This window comes from Copadichromis virginalis, linkage group LG23, assembly GCF_057382275.1.
Source record: "Copadichromis virginalis isolate Kocher_CV1m ecotype Utaka linkage group LG23, C_Virginalis_male_GT1.1, whole genome shotgun sequence".
In the NCBI taxonomy this organism is placed as follows: Eukaryota; Metazoa; Chordata; class Actinopteri; order Cichliformes; family Cichlidae; genus Copadichromis; species Copadichromis virginalis.
This window is the reverse complement of record NC_140639.1, coordinates 2,912,942-2,934,269: the sequence shown is the minus strand read 5'-3', so window position 1 is coordinate 2,934,269 and position 21,328 is coordinate 2,912,942. Positions and strand designations below refer to the sequence as shown.

General features: G+C 41.1%; 1 protein-coding gene across 3 annotated transcripts in view; it reads left to right on the top strand.

Annotated features, from left to right (window-relative positions):
• The first annotated feature begins 2,230 nt into the window (after positions 1 to 2,230).
• The window catches only part of slc44a5b (solute carrier family 44 member 5b), a 49,053-nt gene continuing 29,955 nt past the window's right edge, over positions 2,231 to 21,328 (top strand). The window contains exon 1 of one of the 3 annotated variants that reach the window (XM_085449628.1): positions 2,231 to 2,498. In XM_085449628.1, the coding sequence (XP_085305754.1) occupies positions 2,462 to 2,498 (37 nt within the window). In that variant the 5' untranslated portion in view covers positions 2,231 to 2,461. The remainder of the gene's footprint in view (positions 2,499 to 21,328) is intronic. The other 2 variants (XM_085449627.1, XM_085449629.1) reach the window with 2 other exon arrangements.

Below are 21,328 nucleotides of genomic sequence, written 5' to 3'. Positions count from 1 at the left end.
TTCATGTATATTCACTGGTTTAATGACATTTTATTTTCTCTCCAGCAGAGCTGCCTAGACAAAAAGATACTTTATATAACATTATAATTATTGCCTTATTATTGCAAAGTGATGAATAATAGTGAAGAAAGTGAAATACCCAGTAGTATCCTTATAAATGATTTGAAAAACCAATGCACCGGTTTAGCTGTATTACCAAAATAAGTCTGTAATGCACCTGAAGATAAGAATGGTGCAGGTGTTGGTGTGGCAATTAAAATGTTATTGCACTCTCTCTCTCCCAGGCAAACACTGGAGCCTATACTTATCACACAAAAGAGAGAGTATCAAAAGCTGGATACAAGCGCTGGCATTGTGAAACCCAGAAAACACAAAGTGTCCATTCTCTTTGTAAATTGTCTCCCCTTACACAAAGATCATTGACTCCTCGGCCGGCATCCTCACCAATCACAGATGCAATTTCCTGTTACCCATTGTGCAATGTATGTCTCTCAGATTTGTTGTGTTTATCCAACTGATTGAAAAAAAATACTATACCAATGACCTGCGGCACTCTATACTTGTTTTGCTCATCAGTACGGCGATGCTCGGTCTGTACATTGGCACTAAATTACCCTTTATGAATGAACTCATGGAGGGTTTCAATTTGTAAGTGTCTGCGGAGTTGATTGAAACTGCAGCAATTGTAACCACTGAAAGAAAAAGACAAAGGGTGATTGTGTTAAAAGCATCGCCTTCTGCCTCTGATTATAAAAGTTAAAAAAAAACTCACTCTCCGAGCTGCAAGAGGAGAGCTGATGTGGATAAAGAAATTACCTGTTTTTCATAAGGTGTGAAAAAACAGATAGCAAACAGCGTAAAATGTGACTGCATCTGTTCTGTACCCTCATGATTATGCAATAAGCAAGCTGGTGGCATCCATCTCTTTCACTGAATGACAGTGGAGGAGATGGATGCAAATGGAAAGTCTGGATAATACAGTTAGCAGGGAGCCACAGTCTACCTACTGTACGAATCATGTTATTGTTCTTATATATATATATATATATATATATATATATATATATATATATATATATATATATATATATATATATATATATATATACATCAATTGTATTAGTCACGCCTGAGGGTCTCAGTTGGATCTCTGTGTTGTTTCATTTAAACTGTTCTCATCCATAAAAAGCTGAGAAACTATTGTCCTACACCAATGTCACAAAGACAAATTGTCCTACATTTACTTTATTGCACTTGGCTATAATGTGATTCTGATTCTCCTGGTGTGCTACTGGCAGTGAATCTGCCACATCAACATGCAATCTGTCCCCGGGAAGTCAATCCCTTCTTAATGACCAGCCTTTGGCAGCCTGAGCTCTCATTACTTTCATTCACAGCGCTCTAAGAGAGACATCACTTTTTAGATGTCAGTTTAATACAAATGCCCAGTCCAGTTTCTCATTAGGTATTAACATTTCAGATATACTGTCATTAAAAGGTGATTATATTCCATTATAATGGAGGTAACATCCAGGGCTGATCTCTGAGGTTGCAGCTTTAATAGGTATGGTGACCAATCAACTCTTCTGCTCATTGATTTCCTGGTTAGTCTCCACATCCTGAGTGGACATACAATACCCACAATCAATGTTTTTCCATGAGTGCAAGACTGAGAAGTGGCCTTCTTTCACCACATTTCTCAAAATATGCAAACACGTTTTGCAGTTTATTATCTCTGCCCGTGCGCTCACAAAGGTATTGTACTTGTTCTGTGCAGCTGGCCTCCTCAGCATCATTTATTTTCAAGGCTGACTGTGATTCCAATGTCGAACACTAGGTGATTTTTAACAAGTGTCAGACCTGATTTAAAAACCGATGCCTTGCAAACCTGAACCTCTCAGATTTTTTGGCAGGTTTTCTGTCACTTTTGGTGACTTCAGGAAGATGTGCAATGTGACGAAAAACCCAGCTGAGGTCAGTGTTTCTCCACTGGACGGCTCAGTGCGGACAGAGTGGCCACTGCCTAAAAATACTAGCTGCAAAAATGACTGTATTATTAATTAACACAAGTAGCGGCTACTCCTTTTGCAGGAGTTAGCGTGCTAACTCTAGCCTAGCAGTTCACCAGCTGCTTAAATCGGCTGCTGCCTGATGCCCAAACTGCACAATATCCTGCGTGTGTGAGAGAGCTTTGAATGTAACAAAGGGAAGCGGGACAGGGGCCCGGGGTGCGCAGCGTCCCCTTTAAGGCCGTTTTGGAATAATTAATGACGTCGCGCTGTAAACACGACTGACGCTCAGCTGCGTGGCCGAAGCATCCTCCGACCAAGAGCCCAAGACCTCTGTGTTTATTTCACGACGGGACTACTGGGAGGCATTGAAACAGCTGGGGTTCACCTCGTCTCTCATATGCAGTCTCCAAAACCAAGACGACGGTGCTGCATCTGTCCTGCTAAGTGCCATGGCTAGAAAAACGGACATCCCCACCTCTTACTATGGTGAGTCGGGTTGTCTTTGTTGTAGGAGATTTTCTTCTGCCTTTGTACCGTGTAACGTTATGACAGCAGGATATAACAATATCTTCTTTGGCCCGAGTCTTTATTATTAACCCTTTGCTGTGCGTTCAGGGACGGTAGCTAGCTTGCACTATCAGCTGCTAACTATTGTAGGGCTATTTAAAGGTTGGCGTGAAATACGCAGTAACGGTGTGACAACATTTCAAACGGATGTTGGCTCAAATAAGTAGAAGGACGTGTTTTCGAGTTTCGTTGCAGGATATGCTTCGAAAAGAATCCGTGCGTCTGGCTTTGATTAACTGCAGTGCTGTGATCTTTTGCCTTGCTTTGTTTACCAGGTGTAAAAGTGCCCACGGTAGGAGAATAGTCCCATCTCCACTTTCTGCTCCACTTATTATGTCGCCTTTGTTGTCAACGCCGATGTATTTATGCCCTATAACTGCTGTATACCATCATGACAACGGGACAGCTTTAGGGTTTTAGTGGGAGCTGCAGTTAGCCACCATTATCGATTAATCTGCACACAATTCTGTCGATTAATTGATCAATTTTTAGTTAGAGGGGGAAAAAAATGCCCGTCGTTTTTTTTCTGATGCTCCAGATGATGTCATCAAATTGCTTTGTTTTGTCCTACACCAATCCAAAGCCAAAAGATGATCATGTTTTATGATAAAAGACCAACTAAGTAGCTAATTAGAGACAGGGTCGTTATAAAATCATTTTATCATAATACTTAATGATATTTTAGTTGGAACAGTCAGATGATAATTCCTTCTAAAGCTTTTTATAAAGCTGACAGTGCATTCGTGTGACAGTCACCTAATGCATTCGTCATTTGAAGTTAACTAGTCCCCTGCTCACTCTGTGTAATCCTTTTAATCTCGATTAATATTCCCTGCTGTGATTTACAGGGACTTAAGCAAGGTAGGTCACCAGTGTCCACTCCTGAGAACTGTTTAGCCTATTTGACGTCCAACAACATTTGGGGTTTAAAATAAAATGTGCAGGAATAATTGAGGTGTAGTGTTTTTTCATTGTTTCCTAATTTAGCATTCCAGATAATGTGTCTTACAGTAAAGGTTAACAGCAAGTTGTCCTTCTTCCGTAACAAAGGATATTTCTTCTCTCCCACTTGCATGTTTTTGCCCCTGCAGGCATATAATGGAATATATAATCCATGTGCAGATCCACTGTCCATTAACCCGCTTGAGTAATCATGTTGTTCATCAAAACAATATAATCCTTTATCAACACCAGATGCTACACAGACAGTAGAGTATTTTTTATGAAACAAAGAGTTCCCTAGCTAATACTATTTTTTCTCTCTATTGAATGATTGACCTTTTTTCCCCTCTCACAGATTTACTCCTTTTTTCAGCTGGTACTATTGGGCTACTGAAAAGCAAAGCTACGGTGTCACTGAAATCCAGACAAAGCTATCTGCCACAGTGATAGGCCAAATCTTTGGCCCTTTTATGTGAGAAATGTGAGAAAGAATCAAAGGTATACCAAAAGATATGTTTCAGTTATTCGGTTCAACCGCTGGGATGATGCAGAACTTAATTTGATAGATGATATGTCATTCTTATCGGTTTTCACACAGCCTTCTGCATTATTATCAAGTACACGTGCATTTTATCATGAATCGTTGATCAAATTGTACACAGTCACAATGCCCACAAAATAACTCAAAGTAGCACAGGCATTGTCAGGTCTGCTCCTGACAGCTTCTACTGGGGATAGCTGCTGTGTTTTCTTTTTTCTATTTTTTCCTCCCTATATTCTGCCCCTGTTTGTCCCCCAGACCTCATGACTCCAGCACTCTGCCAGTCAAGACTACAGCCTGTCAGCAGTAGTTGATTCTCAGTGCTCTCCACAGACATACAGCTCACCACTGGGAATGTCAGACTCCAGTCAGGTCCTGTTCACAATTTTAAGCTGGTACTTTGCAGCGCATCATAAACCTGACATGTGTAAAATGCCACGAGTAACAGGCTAACTGAAGCAAACACGTGTATAACTTGTAATGTATACATTATTAATGTACAGAATACGGTTGGCGTTTAGTGTACCTGCACTTATATTCTATTGCATTGATGAATTAGAAGGCAGCAATTAATTAGGGGATATAATTTAGCCTTAATAGCATGGAGTTATTGTGCCTCCCAGTGTTCAGGTCAGCTACTTTATGTTGTTGACTCCCCGGTGCTTTTATTCAAACGGCTAGCTTGGCAAAGGAGCAATGTAAAGGTTTTTGGGTTGTTTAAATTTAATACCAGAATACTGTACATCATGATATTGTTGAATTACACTGGAAAGTAAAGTTTCACACACTAAAACATCTGTTTTGTGGATCACAGCACATAGTGAGTAACCCTAAAAGTTCAAAAAGACTGATAAGGCTGAAGACCTTCATGATGACTCAATGATGAGCACTTCAGTTTATTTTACTAATGTCACACTGTTACCTACCCTAATATAAAGTTAAGCTGATTAATGATTGTATTTGTAAGAAAAAGAGCAACATAATGCATAGAGCCATAATATCCTTCACATTCAACTGTCCTATATTTGCTTAATAGTCAGATTCAAGTGTTCTCTTGAGGCCAGTTTATTATATAACATTTCTAACTATGTAGCAAGTGTTCACTGTACTGCTGAAATGTTCAGTCAGTCAGAAAAATAGGAGAGTAGCTCATAATCATTCTGTGACAGCTTTGTAAGTAACAGTATAGATATGAGTTCCATTCACCACAGAAAGTGTTGAGTCGGGCACACTGTTAATTAACAAATTTCTCGCATGGGCAGCTTCCCTAAACGCTGCATTTTTATACTGAGTCAATGCAGACTCTTGACAGGAAGCTGAGGGCAATGGTTTATAATCGAAACATTCACAGTATCTTCGTGTGAAATTGCAGTTGGAGAAGGTTGCGGCTGAATGGCCCATTTTGCACCCTAGACTAAGTGCTATTAAAGGCTTTTTAAGTGACACTATTCACTCCAAATACCTGTTTCAAATGAAGACTAATGCTCACCCTGCAGAGGATTTTGTTAGTATTTGTGGCATTTCTTCTCATTATTTTTAACAAGAGCATGTGCTTTTGTGTGCATTTTCTTAAGCAATAGCCATGCCAGTGCCTGAAATTTGAACTATATTATTCACACTTATGATAGGGTGTGTCAGTAAATATTTTCTGAGATTCACTTTTGCATAATACTGGATGGCCGTTCATTTGAGTCTGTGAAAAAGACATTTAGCAGAGAGGTTTTCGTGGGCAAAACGAGCAGAATTGAAATCTCCACTTAGCAGAACAAATATAGTCAGTGTTTATTTAGGACTAAAAGGATAAGTGACACTGAAAGTGACTTATGAAACACAACCCAAAGACCCATGCCAGGCACATAGTCTTGAGTTGTTTTAAGTCTTGGGTGATCAGTGGAACTAGAGAAGACTTGTGTGCCCGACAGCATGGCTACCTGTACTCAAACAATCCATGCATTTTCTGCCATTGATCCAGATTTGGATCACAGGGCAGCAGTCGCTCAGACCTCCCTATCCCGGGCCATCTCCTCTGGCTCATCGAGGCTTTCCAAGGTCAGCTGAGAGGGATAATCTCTGCAGTGTGGGCCTAGTTGCACGTGGTTAAAATGTCTTACCTAGGAGGTGTCCACAAGGCATCCTAGTCAGTTTACCGAACCACCTCATATGGTTCCTGCAGGAGTGCAGCTGTGGCACGAATACATCTGACGGTAACTAGAGTTAGTACTTCACACTTTTCTGAATGAGCATCAGTGTATTAAAGTGGGAGATGCTGATTCTCATCGCAGTTGCTTTAGTCTCAGCTGCAAACCACCTTAATTTATTCTGGCAGTCACTGCCTGATAAGGCAGAAGAATGACATCATCTGCAAAGAGAAGAAATGTGATCCTGAGGCCGCCAATGCAGAAACCTTTTGCCAATAGGCTCCACCTAGAAATTCTATACATAAAAGTTAAGAACTGATTGTGACCTACACCTGTTTTCGTACCTTGGCTCGTGTGATTAGGTAGAGGATCATTAGGGGGTCCATTGTCCATCTTGGGGGGGGGGGGGGGGGGCACTCCCACAAGGCTTAAATCTCGGACTCTTCACCATTTGAACCTAGAACTGAAGAAGCTTCTTGGATGAGAGGTGAAACGTCTTCAAGCAACTTAAAGAAGTCCAGACGCTTTTCTTTCCAAGCTCCTTAGACCTCTTGCCCTTCCTGAGTTACCTGATTGTTTCCCAGAATTCCTTCTAGGATGACCGAAAATCTTGCTCCAAGGCCTCACCAAACTACTCCCACATCCCAGTTTTCTCTTCAGCTACTTCTATATGCAAATTCCACTTAGCTTGTCGGTAACCGTCAGCTGCCACAAGCCACCACAGCTCACTTGGACTCCATCTTCAGCTTGATGGCTCCCTTCACCTCTGCTGCCCACCATTTGGTTAAGGGGCCAACCACCTAGTGGCTGCTGCTCCTTACAGCAGTGTCGACAATGGACATGTGGACCATGGACCACTCTCTCTCAATGTCCCCAGCCTCCCTTGGAGAAGAGCTTTTGCAATTAGTATGCCTAAAAACAGAGAAGATGAGCAGAAAGTTATGCATTTGAGACAGTGAAGTCAGCAAATGTTTTTAAATGTTTGCATACAAGTGACTGAAGTTATTAAACTAATATCAATTAATTTGCTTTAATCACCTAATATATTAATGGACTAATTATTACAGTTCTACAAGCCAGGTGCTTGACATTTAACAACAGACTAAATTGACAGACCTGGATTTTATTTCTGCGAAGCATTTCGTCCCTTCGAGCTTCAGCAGTTTGCCAGCCTTTTATTTAAAAAAATATAGCAGTAGAAAAGAGTGCATATGATGACATTTTTTAATAGCAGTGTTACATCCTTCCTACTGTGCTGCTACTCCTAAAAGCGCAATTGCATCATGCTTCACATAAAACTTTAATGTGTAAAATGAGATGAGGCACATAAACAGGAAAAAAAAAAAACTCATCTCAATTAGTCATTCAATGATTACAGAAATCTTAAAATCTAATTTTCCTAAGTCATGCAAACAAGCCTGCCTAAAGGGTAGGATTATATGATTATTAGGATTATATATGGTAACTTTTTCCACATATACTAATTATCAGAGCTGATCAGTTCTGTTTTCGTTGTCTTTAAAGGCTAAGGCTGTTTTCATACATCACTACAGAGGCACTGTGAAAGAAAGAGTGGGTAATTGCAGGAGTTTGGCCTTTTTTTATGTATGTAGAGTATGACACCCTAAATATGTGTTTTCTCACCTTGCATATTTGGATATTGAGATCTATCCTCTTAACTCTTAAGTCTTTATAAATCCTGACCTAAGCCAGTTGAGCATGTCACTAATCTACAGTAGCAGTTGCGAGTCTCATGTCACAGAAACCCAGGGCTGCCACTGACATGCCTGGAGCCTCCAGCAGAAGTAACCAAGGTCACAAAGATACAATACTGCTACTTTTCTGCTTGGAGCAGCAGGCCAAGCTGTCAGCATCTGACACTCAGATGCTGACACCCCTCTCGGGGGCTGAATCCCATCCCGTGTCCCACTATTCTCACTGCTTGAAAGGATGTCAGTTACCACTATGTGCCCAGTAAATGCTCTTCATTTACTAGTAGGAATTAACCCAGAGGACTAGCAAGTCAGATACTCCAAGTGCAGTTCTTGACCATCTGCTAAGATTTAAGAGGATCCCAAGGGACTCCAGTACATAAACCTAAACCAGAGCTTGAGATGTTGTTGTCTTGTTACAATGAGGAGAAAAGCACTTTAAAGGCTGTACTGTACTCCAAAGAGAGAAAGTACAAGAAAGGAAGAAATATGATTCTGTGCAGAAGAAAGGCAGAGAAAAAGGGTGAGATGATGCTACGTAGAGATTTGTCCATTTTTCTTTCCTTTTTTAAAAAACAAACAACACTAAGTCTTCTGATGTAACTGTTTGATTCTTTCAGAACAGATTATTGTGTTTTTGGCATGAAACTGTAGGAGACTTGCAAGTTAACGTTTGGCTTCGTGACCCTGTGTGATCCTACGTGTGCATTTCCTGATTCAACTATGAAACCTTGACAATAAACCTGTGCTTTACAGAAAATCCTGGTATCTCCTTTTATAGTTAATCCACCCAAGTAGGTCTGTTGCTACTGTGTCATGCAGAAGAAACCTGAATATGTGTAGCTTTTTAAATAAAGACTACAGGAAAACACAAAATCCCAAAGCCATATTACTGATGTTGCTTTCCTCTATGGATTGGCAAAAGCCAGTGCTTTGATCAAATATGAATGAATATACTGTACACAGCATTCAGACTTACAGACTATGCCTCCCCTGCCGAGCAACATCATTATGCTGAATTTTTAAAATTTCTGTTTTCTCTTTTTCTTTTTAACTACTGCTGGATCTAACACTCTAACCCAACGTAGCTCTGACAGAAGTGAAATCTCTCAGCACTTCACTCTCTCCGGCTCCTGGAAATGTGGATGAATACAGAGAGTGAAAACAACAAAAAAATAGTCCTTTCCAAATGGCTCCTTTGACCCAACCCATGCAGAGCACCTGCAGTGTTCGAGCTGTTTGCCTGACCACTGTATGAAAGAGGCCTGTGTTGGACAGTGGACCCAGGGGACACTGGTGCCTGTGTCTGCCTGTGCTGATGTTGGATGTGTTTATGGCTACAAGCTGAGTAACCCTGGGAAGGGGAAGGGTGGAAACGGGTTAAGGGAAGTGAACAAGTTGTAGTCTGGAGGGTGTGTTATGCTGTACTCCGCAGTTAATATTTCCACCCATTTTATGTGTGGTAATCGATATATGATGTAGCGCAATAAATGTGCGTGTAATCTCTGAGCAAGTGACTCAAAGGAGGTAAGTCTGCAGGTTATTCTCCTAAATTTTGAAATGCACTGAAATGAACTGCTTCTCTGACTTTTCTCTGAAGTCCTATCACTCCAGGGCAGTTGTTAGATCTGGTTTGCTTCCAGCACTGTCACTTTGAAGTTGATTTTCTGTAGTCAGTGTTAGCACATCCTGCACTTCAGAATCTGACAGTAAATATGGGCCTTGAAGGTCCCATATCATACCCCTTTTAACACATTAACGCAAGTCTCACATATCTCCAAAATGTGTCTTTCAAGCACAGATCATTCTTTCTTCCATCTCTCTATATGCTTTTTTTTGGTTCGCTGTTCCAGTGGGCTGTTGCAGTATCTGTAGCTTTAAATAATAATAATGGATTGCATTTATATAGCACTTTTCGAGACCCTCAAAGCACTTTGCAATTCCACTATTCATTCACACACTGGTGGAGGCAGCTACAGTTGTAACCACAGCTGCCCTGGGCCAGACTGACAGAGGCGAGGCTGCCATATCGCGCCATCGGCCCCTCTGGCCAACACCAGTAGGCGGTAGGTGAAGTGTCTTGCCCAAGGACACAACGACCGAGACTGTCCAAGCCGGGGCTCGACCCGGCAACCTTTCAATTACAAGACGAACTGCCAACTCTTGAGCCACGATCGCCCGAAATCCAGCAGGGCTGCTGCTGCCTACACCCTTTCAGGAAGACGTATATGCGAGTACAGAGAACCAATGAGAGCAGCATTCACTTGTAGGGCTGGGCCATATCACACCGTTCACGGTAATACCGGTATAATTAGGGATGGGTACCGGTTCTGACGTAAACGGTAGTAACCAGACCGAAAAGCAGCGCACATTTCGGTGCTTTATTTCGGTGCTTTTTTTTCCTGAGCTGTGACACACTTCTAGCCAATCATTTTACGTTTCCGAGGATAGTAGGCGGGTCCAGGTACGTACGTTCTTTTAGAGCAGAGCTACAGATTAAAAATGTCCAAGGCGAAGCGGTCAAAAGTCTGGCTGTACTTCACAGCAAAAGATGCAAACTCAGCAGCAACAAGTGCTTTAAGCTGATACTGTGATGCTGTCAAAGGAGGTAACACCTCAAATCCGATGAAACACCTGGCGACGCATAGCGTTTTTTTTAAAAGCCCAGAAATGCGCCGTATTTGATAGCTTGCTGCGAGACCTCACACCGAGCACATCTACTGCGGGTGGGTTGCCTGTTATGCAACATCCCCCCAAAACACAAAGAGGAGAGTCCTGGCCCCTAGCCCTGCCAGTGTAGCAGAAATGATGAGGATGATGATGCAGCAGCAGCCGTTCTTCTCTGCGTGAGTAGCTTAATGTTGTTCGTGTGTAATTTACGTTGAGTAGGCTAACCACGTTATTACATTAATGCATGTAAGGTGAACTAGCAAACATCATCATAGCTACATGCGGCTGTCTTCTTGTTTGATGGCAGATACTCCCTTCACCCTGGCCAAAAAGGCTAAAATGACCAAAGAAAAAGTGGAAAACAGCTAAACATGAGAGGTTTTTGGACAAAGTTTGTGTTTTTTCCATTGTTTAAGCTTCCAGCCAAGAGTGATACCATTAGGGTTGCCAACCGTCCCTTAAAATACGGAATCGTCCCGTATTTCGAAACAAAAGCACACGTCCCGTATTGAGCTAATAAGGGACGCACTTTGTCCCGTAATACCGTGAGAATCAAAAGTAGTCTATAACTTTTAATGGAATTAACGCTTTGTTTGAAAACATAATTCCCAGCCCCTCTCCTGCTTTGTGACCAATGAGCTGACAGCACACTTATGACAATTCGAGTATGACAATTCAGATTACCGCTCATCTCATTGGTCGAGGAAAGGTCGCTTGCGGAGAAAATACCGGAAGACAACAGATGACCACAACAAGAAGCATGGCCAACAGGGAAACAAACGCCGACACTGCGGTGCAAGTCTCGGACGACAGTACACCTAAAGCTGGGCAGACACTGTGCGATTTTTTTCAGTCACGTTATTCAGCTCCTGCTCAAACTGCACGATTGACTCGCAGGGGTTAGAAGTTGGTAGGTCACGATGCAGGTCTCACACTATACGGCCCGATGCTCTGATGCGACCTGAGTGCTCACACTGTGCCTCCATAAAATGAAGGTTATAACAGAAAATCTGTCGCGCTCTCTCTCTCCGTCTTACACTCACACAGACACACACACCACCACCATCAACTTTGCTAAACTGATAATGAAAAACATTTATCAGGCAGCTGTGATTGAGCAGCATGTAAATCCAACTATTTTCACGGTTGTTGTGGTCGTGATAATTTTGTGATGCCACATCGAAAAGGCTCGGATGAGCTTTCCAAAGTTCTACAAGTTGTGCCTCCATCGCTTGTGTCCAGATCACACGCTGCACTGCTGTGCTGCTCCATCTTTTACACCAACGTTTACGTGTTTGCGCGCGAGCAGTGTGAGCGGCTGTGGTGAGACCCTCACGAGCGATTGATTGATCGGGAGCTGGTCGTGAGGTGTTAATCACTTCTCGTTACCCCACGTATACTACACGACGCACGATGAAGGCCAAAATCGGTCCGATCACTCAAAAATCGGCTCAAAATGGGCCTAAAACCGCACAGTGTGAGCCCAGCATTAGAGCAGCAATGTTTGTTCCCCTCAGAGAAAGGGAAGAATGGGAAAAGGAAAACACCTGGCTGGAAAAAGTTAATATGGGCATGTGCAGTGAATATCAGCGCTATGTGGCCAGAAGTGTGATAATATAATTTATTTTGTGTAATAAACAACTGCAAGGATAGATGATTACAACAAATAGATGACTAATACATAAAAGTAATACATAGGTGAATAATGATGATGAGTTATGATGCGTAATCATGGGAACAAGCGGGTTTACAAACAGGAGCAGCTGATTAGCATTAGAAAAGCTGAAATAATACCTCAACTGAAGCCAATTGTACTAAATGCACTAAATGTGCACTGTTACAAGAATGTTTTTCTTTCTATTGTTTTCTATTATTTTAAGTTAAGCAGGACAGAGTTCTTTTAAAGAAAGATTTACTTATATTCTCAAAAGTTAAGCATGACAGGCTTCTGTTTAAGAAGGAGACCTGTTTTACTGTGTTAATGTTGTCATTTTGAGCTAAAAATAAATGGCTAAATGATCATTTGTTTCACATGTGTTCATATCACAAAGAATAGAATACACATCTACTTAAATCAAATTCAAGTCAAATAGTTAAAAAAATAATTTCACACACAAAAAAAGAGCTAGAAAATTCACCACACTGGGAAGGGTGAAGACAACTGGGTCGCCCGGCCCTGGCCACGAGGTGTCCCTTATTTATTTTTCAGGGAGTTGGCAACCCTAGATACCATATATGCCCCACAGCTGCAGAAAAAGCTAACATTGTTATCTTTTTACAAAAAACAGCTGAACATGAGAGGTTTTTGGACCAATTTTGTGTTCTCCATTCTTTAAGCACCGGTTTGAGCACCATTTGAGCACCAGCACCGTTTCAAAAGAACTGGTTTGGTACTGGTATCGGATAAAACCTAAACGATACCCATCCCTAGGTATAATGTTGGGCAACGATAAAAAAATGAAATATGGCGATAGAATATGGGTAAAACGCGCATGTTTTCATATGCACATGACGGAAAAAGCATGGCGGCGACGGAGAACGAGAAGGGCGAAAGCGGATCGTTAAATGAAACGGATGAACCAGAACTGGTTTGTAAAAGTGCTGCAGCTTCACTGGTGTGGAACTGGTTTAGCTTTCGTCCGTCAGATACACAACAAAGCACTATTTTTGGTAGCGCATGCTAGCGGGCCGTCGTTATTACCGTGTTGTTTGGAAAATACGGCGCACTTAAAATCAATCCTTTGATTTTTCTGAAAGTCGACAGAGCCCCTTATAATCCCGTGTGCCTTATGTATGAACTCTGGTTGTGTTTACTGACCTCGAAACGATTTTATGTGCACGGCGCTCGAAAATCTGTCGAATGTTTTAGTTCGACTTTGCGAAGCTACGAAGCCGCACCGCTTGATGGATTGTCGGAGCATTACGGCTATCGTAGGCGGAGCCTCGCGGAGTGATACGTACTGTGCTTCAACATAATGTTACTGTATTGTGTGTGTATAAGCTCTTTTTAAGTTTTGTGGATATCATACATGGTTATGCTGAGGATGTGTCGGCCAGTTTCCACTGGAAATGCCTTTTGGTTAAACTGTCAGCAAGAAATTTGCATTTGCACTGTTAATTTTTATATAACTTTAATGCACATAAAAAACAGCTGCTTGTTTAAGTGAAAATACATTGATGGGGTTTTTTGCACTAATAAAGTTGTGGAGTTGTAAAGTATTTTGTCTAGTGTCAATTATATCGTCAGTTATATCGTTATCGCAAATTTTCAAATGTATATCGTGATAAATATTTTTGGTCATATCGCTCTGCTCTATTCACTTGACAGCACAGCAGCTGATCAGGAGTTAAGTCTGTTGCTTCTAACATTTTGTTTGAGAAGTTATTTTTAAATGTAAATACAGGATTTCAGCAGTGCAGTGCAGCGGCTTGAAAAAGATGTCTTGTGTCAGTGAACTAATACGTAGTTAATTGGCCACATCCAAGTCATTATTCTATGCTTGTTCCCTCCCAGAAGAAACAGGAAAATGTGCATATGAGAACAGCTTTATTAGAAATGGAGCTGTATTGAAATGCAGTATATGTGAGGACAGAGAGGAGAAGGGAAGAGGCAAACGGAGAGGAAAAGAGCTGACGAGTTAATACACCCAGTCCTTTGCTTATTGGTTTATATTGATCATGAAATTGTCCACAGATGTCCCTTAAAATTATATTTTTAGCATAGATCTGGCTTGTGTGCTTTCACTAAACAATAAACATGTTGTTGGGTTCGGAGTTGGCAGTGGTAGTCTGTTCTGCTCTGCCGCCTTGGTGAGTTTGATCTAGCAGGTAGAAATCCAGTTTTCCACCTCCTGCAGTTTCTGGTTAGAGTAGCTGTAGAAACTGGCAGCAGATTTTTACAGCTACCTTCGGTGGCTGCGGTCCAACATCATGGAGCTGGAGGTTCCAAGGTTCCAACAAGAGAATCTCGTAAGAGGTAGCTTAATGATTTCCAGGGCTCCCACAACAGCGTCCAGGGGGGGCCTGCTGGGACTAGCTGGTTAATGTGCCGGAGTTTTCAAAACTACATCAAGGAAATTCTGCTCGCAGTCGTGGTGTGCAGGTGAATAAATGTAAAAGAAAATGTTCAAATTAGTCACCAGATAGACCTGGTTAGTCCGTTCAATTATACTCTGGGAAACAGAGTGGGACATAAACAATGTTATGGTGGCTTAGGGTCAATAAAAAAGTGTATCAGGCAAGTTGATTGACCATCCACTGGCACTGACCACCAACCAAAGTCACCCGTGATAGAAACTGAGTGAAATAAAACATCAGTTTCCTAAAAAGTGTTTTGTTTCTTTTTTTCCTGGAGTCACTATTTCATTGTAGCCTAAATAACAAGACTTGCATGAATTATTCAGGCTATGCAGCATCTTTTTGTAATATATATGTTGATGACAAAAGAAACAATCATACAATAATCACAGGTGGAATATATGATATACCCACCACCCCTTCTTTCTGATACACATACAACAGGAGAAATCTTGGTAAAGTGAAAGAAAAGGTTTGTCTCAACTTGCGGGCTCGTTTCTGTTGTGCAATGAAAATAGTAGCGTGTAAAAGGCCAGTAAGAGTCCTCGTCACACTAGCTGTTCTACAAACCTAAACATGTAGGGAAAAGGATCTGCGTCCATCAACTGCTGAAACGTCTTTTATGAGAGAGCAAAAGTTGCTTGTATGCAGATATCCTGTTAATTTTATGATAATCGAAAGTGTTTAACTATTTTTTATGCATGTTCTCACACCTCCAAATGAATCCATAAATCCTATTGCTGTGGGAGACCAGCCAGGAATACAAGTGGAAATGTGGAGAGATGTTTCTGCCAAAGCCTTTGTCTGATCCTGATGTATAATTCTTCAGCCCATGAAGCCTTATTTTCTCAGAGCTTTCGATTACCACCATGATTGTTGGGCTGTGCATAAATCTTTCAGTCACAGAAGGACACGGTGGCATTATCTAACACTATGTCAATAGAGGAGACCAGCAGTTATGCAGCTAACAGCGACTCTAGCTGTCCCAGTGTAGCATGCCTGCCAGGCTTTTTCCGAACGTTTTTGACTACAGACCCCCCTTCAGTCTGACTACAGCCAGCAAACTCCACCAGACTCATCTCCTACACTGGCAGACTGCAGTGCAGGCTAAACAGCCGTTATCTAATGCAGAGTCTGCTGGTGGCCCAGCATCGCTGATGATTTTCAACACTTTCTCTTAACCCTTCGCTGAAATCTGATTTGAGGGTCGGAGAAAGGTACAACAGCCGGGTGGAAACACTCAGGCTCGTGTTGTGAGTCAGGAAAGCAGCTAAAGCTAAATTTAGCTCAGGCACATATTCCTTCTCCTCAGTGCTACTGTGTTAGAATGAAGAGGTGTGAGATTTTTTTTTGTGTATCTAGATATTAGGTATTTATTTTAGATATGAGTGAACTGAATTGCTGAATATTTCTGCTATTGTAGAAATCGGGTTTTTAAGTTCCTGTTGCAGCATTGTTTTGGCAGTTTTGGGTTTTAACCAGTGCCAGACCACTTGGTCCCTCTGCTGTGAAAAACCTGGAAAAAACTGTGCCCCCTGACATTTATTGCACCACAATCTGTCTTCTCACCACTGACTCTCCTTGATCCCAGTGTGATTCAGCTCCACTCACCATATGGACTAACCTGTTTCCACCGCAATAGTTCCAGCACTGTGGAGACGGACTTTTGTAATATTAAAATAAAATCTGTATTCTTACTAATAGTTGCCTTGTCTAATAGTCTAATTGGTTGAAATATTATGTTAATGAGATGAAATGATGCTGTTATAGGGAAGTGTTTCCCCAAACAAAGATTTTACAGTTATATTAACGACCACCCAAATATATTTGTTGACCTACTTTAGCATTTTTCTTTTATTTCATCACATCCATTTGAAAGAGCAGCATCGTCTGCCTTAGGTTTACACTTGAACAAGCTTTTCAATGTTCATTGGCTGCTAACCAGCTAACTGGGCCCTTACTGTCTACAGTTTCTTCACAGGCAGACAAACAAGGTCGCCCTAGTATTCAGAGAATCAGACTGCACACTGCCTTATTCTTATCTGTATCTGTATCTTTGGGCTACACCCAACAGAACCTGCAGCAGGTGGTGAACGGGTTTATGTGGCTACCGAGAAAAACAAGGACTACTGGTGCACACGGCAGTCCACTGCAGTCTACCTGACTGTAGGTGCAGATAAAGAGGATTATAGTTGCTTCTCTCTTTGTCGGACATAAAGTACTTGGCAGCTAAATTATTTGTGGAGGATCTCATAGTATTGCCCTGTTGTTAGCGTTGATTATTTCAGCTTACCTGTTGTGTATCTGTTACACAATTTGAGCATTTCTGTGCTCTTTTGTCAACCTTACTGACTTCTGAGTTAAAAACAATAAGCTCAGCGTCGTCTTATTCAATAGAAGTGCGACAAAAGCTGCAAAGAGCATCTGGTTTTGTGACATTGTGTCCTTGGGTGAGGAATTCACACAATTAATCCAGAGCATCTACCATTTTTAGACCTAAAACACCACTCAAGTGAGTGACTTTCACTGATAGCCAAGCAGATGGCTGGAAACGGAAGTTTTTAACAGCAAGGACAAACGGAAAGGAAACATTTAAATTCTCGTGTCAAATGAAGTAGCATGAGGGGGACAGCTCGTAGCTTTTATTGCTTCTGTGACAAAGAAGCTGAAATTGTCTTCATCACACCTACACACATTCGAAAGTACATCCTTTAAAACCTTTGATCTTCTTCTTTCCTCTCTACTATAGGTCTTTATCAGAATGGAAAAAAACACGGGACCCCTAAAACAGCTCTACCAGAGTTGTTTTTGTGTGCTCACAATACTGCGGTGATATCAGTGTTATATTTCCACTGATCCGTGAACAGTTGATGTGTTTGTTGCTTCATATAACTGAATGTTTCAGATAATATGGTCAAGAAAGACAGTGTGACACTTTCCTGATGCATTTGGTTCTTATTATTTTAAAAAGGCCAGTCTCACACAGTAGCCAGGCTGGTTGGGGTCGTTATACTTCAGATGCTGGTGTGGTTCACTGTCTCGTGCTGTGGACAGTGTTGGTCAAGTTACTTGAAAAAAGTAATCAGTAACTAATTACTGATTACTTCCCCAAAAAAGTAATCCCGTTACTTTACTGATTACTTATTTTCAAAAGTAATTAATTACTTAGTTACTTTTTAAAAACACGGTTTACAACCTGAAGAGGTGATAAAGCGATAGATCTTTCAGCCCAATTCTACTTTTTCTGCATAATCCATCATACAAAATGTAATCAAATGGAAAAGTCTCTTTTTAAAACTTGTTTTATTAGTTTTAATCTTTTAACTTTATGCATCAAGCAAAAATTTAATTATATGCAACATTCTCTGACTGGAAGAAATTAGTTTAACATTTAAAACTATTTTCTGCACATTCCAGCTCATAAAATAAAATATTTTTTGTGTTAACACTCACTCTTTCAAATAGATGCAAGTAAAACACAGCAGAAAATAAATAACATCAAAGACTCAGCGGTCCTGTTGCTCTATTTTCACCTGTAAAGCAGGAGTGGGGTAGGCGGAGGTTTACCCTGGTGCAGGTGTGCCGCGGTCAGTGGAAGAATCCGCGAGTTTCTCTGTGAGTTTCCCATTACGTCGTAGCTACTCGGTGCTTGTTGGAAGTTTAGGGGTTTTTTCGCTGTAAAAAGAAGTTTTCTTCCCACGCACAGCGGACACTAATGTTTTTGTCACTTTTTATGGAATCAAACTCAAAGTAAGGTCAGTACTTCCACGCTTTAAACGCTGCACGCTCATACTCTCTCTGCACTCGATATGTGATCCACTGTTGATCTGCACACAGCTGTTGTCACGAACGTCGCACTCGCTTACGTCACTGTCATGAGACATTCTCGCAAAAAAATCACGGTTTTAGTAACGCAGTAACGCAGCGTTCCTACGGGAAAGTAACGGTAATCTAAATACCGTTTTTGCAATAGTAATCCCTTACTTTACTCGTTACTTGAAAAAAGTAATCAGATTACTGCCCATCTCTGGCTGTGGATGTCTTGCTGTACTACTATTTGATCTTCACTTGCGTGTGGTGCTATAAGCATTAAACTTGTGTGTATCATCCTTAATTGTAGCTCAAAGCCCAGCAGTTGCTACTTCAGTTATTGAGATCTGTGTCATGCCAAGTCTGCTGCCATCACAACTATACAGTCTATTTAAGCAACAGCTAGTGAAGTCATCCACTTCCTCTGTTTTACTCTCGTAGTCCAGTGGTTCAGACTAGTGCCTGATGTGCTCAGGGTGCATTTATCTCTCCCAACAGATATATGCATATGAACATGTAGAATATTTTGGCAATTGACAAAATGTTTCATATTTGAAGCTTTCTGGTTTCTATTTGTAGTCTTGAGTAATGACCCAGTAATGTTCAGCAGGCTTTGGTTGCATGCAGGTATGCAGTCTCTCTGGAAAACAAAAGAGGGACCGTTTTTTCGACCCGTTATCTGATGAACCTTTCTTGTTATTTGTGTTTTTATGCTTCATCTACATACATAAATGACAAATGGTTCATTATTCGTGTGTAGCTTTTTTTGTTCACTTGCCGCAAGCCCATTTCTTTCCTCTTGGGTGAGGGTTTTGGCATTTCTGTCCTTCAGACTGCAGCACTTTAGTAAAAAATGGCCTGCATTTGTATAGCGCTTTTCTAGTCCCTAAGGACCCCAAAGCGCTTCACACTACATTCAGTCATTCACCCATTCACACACACATTCACACACTGGCGATGGCAAGCTACATTGTAGCCACAGCTGCCCTGGGGCGCACTGACAGAGAGGAAGTAATGTGATTTTAAAGGACTCTGACTCATTTTACTGTCTTTCAGTGTGTTGTCATTATACGGCAATATTGGCTTTAGAAATCCCTCTTGTCACACCACATAGGAATAACACTACGCCAGACACTTTTTCAAGAGTGGTAAAACACTCACTTTGGGATCCGTAATGTAATCTGGCAGTTTGTGAGGAGCAGCTTCTGGGCTTTACTGAAAGACGGACGTGATACAGGTTGGTTAAAGATAAACTGAACATTTCATGAACAGTAGTAAACGGACTATAGAGGAATATGTAATTCTAAAAATGCACAAGTGTACACAGTCCACTGAAAGAAAGTTGAGCCAATGCTTTTGTTCATTTCACATTAACCTCTGCAGTAACTCATGCTCGATGGCAGAGATGAATTAACTTTGGCCTTCAATGTTCAGCTGGGCGCTCTCATTGTGTTAATTTTTTGTTTTTTGATGTTAGGTTTCTGTTAAGTCACTTCCTGTTTTATTTTGTAACTCTTCACCTGCTTATACTTTTGATAATTTTACTTCCTGTTTTGACCCGTTTGTGATTGTTTGCCCCGTCGTCATTACTCTCCTTGTTAAGCTTTCTAGCTGTGTGCTTGTGCTTATCCTCTTGTTTTCTAGTTTATCCTGTTTATTGTTTCATTTGTTATTTGTGTTTTCTTGGATTTTCTCATCTTGTGACTTTTTTTGTTTGTTATTTTGGAACTTTTCTTCAGACTTTATTGGCCCAACGCAAAAGCTTTACACCATATGTGTCGCATGCTCGGCCCAGTGAGTTGCACCAACACCCTGGACATCTTGCCTTTTTGTCTGCCCCTGTATTGTTTACCTTCTTTGACTTCTTCTCTGCAAATAATTAAAGACTTTATTTCGATTTCACTGTCTGTGTCCTGCGTTCTTCAGCCGCGATTGTTCCAGTTTTTCAGGTAAAAAGCCACATCAGACGAAAGCGATTATCTTGATGTTATACTTACAGGGAGCACATTTTAGGCCTAAGGTTTGTATTTTCGCCTGATAATAGAACTAGCATTTAATGCAAACATGCATTCCCTTTCCTTTTTTCATTTAAGTGATGAATGCAGGTTTTTTTCAACAGTAATGACAAATAAATAAGAGCTACAGAAAATGCAGTAACTTACTTTCTGTGCTCTAACGGTTGAGTTCCCTTGTTCAGGAGAGCAGAAAGCACGCTATACTTTGCAGTTTGATTACTAAAATGCAACATTACTATACAGTAAATGTTTTTAACCAAACAAAATCAAACTGACAATGCTCTTTGTAGAGATGTATTGATTTCTGGTCTTTTTAGTGGATACGAACATGATTTTTTTTGTGTGTGAATTTTTTTTGTGGGGGGGGGGGGCGGTTGTGGGTGTTCTAAAATAGTACAGTACATTAAGAACAGGCTGAATAATATGTATTTGCTATGTACAGTGTACTCATTCCTCACACTTTCAGAAGCAAAACTGGCTCATACGTCTGGACAGGATCAGTCTGGGAAAAAGGCAGATGGGAAATAGGCCCACTCGTGATGCCCCTAAGTCTGCCCCAGCTGCTTACAGATATTGCACTCCATGTGTGATGATTAATAGGTCCTCAGCAACACGTCATAATTAGTTTCAGGGTGCAGGCTACTTATAGACCAAAGAAGCAACCGATGATAAATGCAGTTGCATCTGTTTCACATACAAGTCAGAGTACGGGTGACAAATAGTGCTGCAACTGTGCTTCAGTTTCAAGTTGGGTCAAATGGGGAAGCCTCAGTATGACCCAAATAAGCTGCTAGGATTAAGACTCGTTAAGATGATTTATTATACTTCCCTGTTCATATTGTTT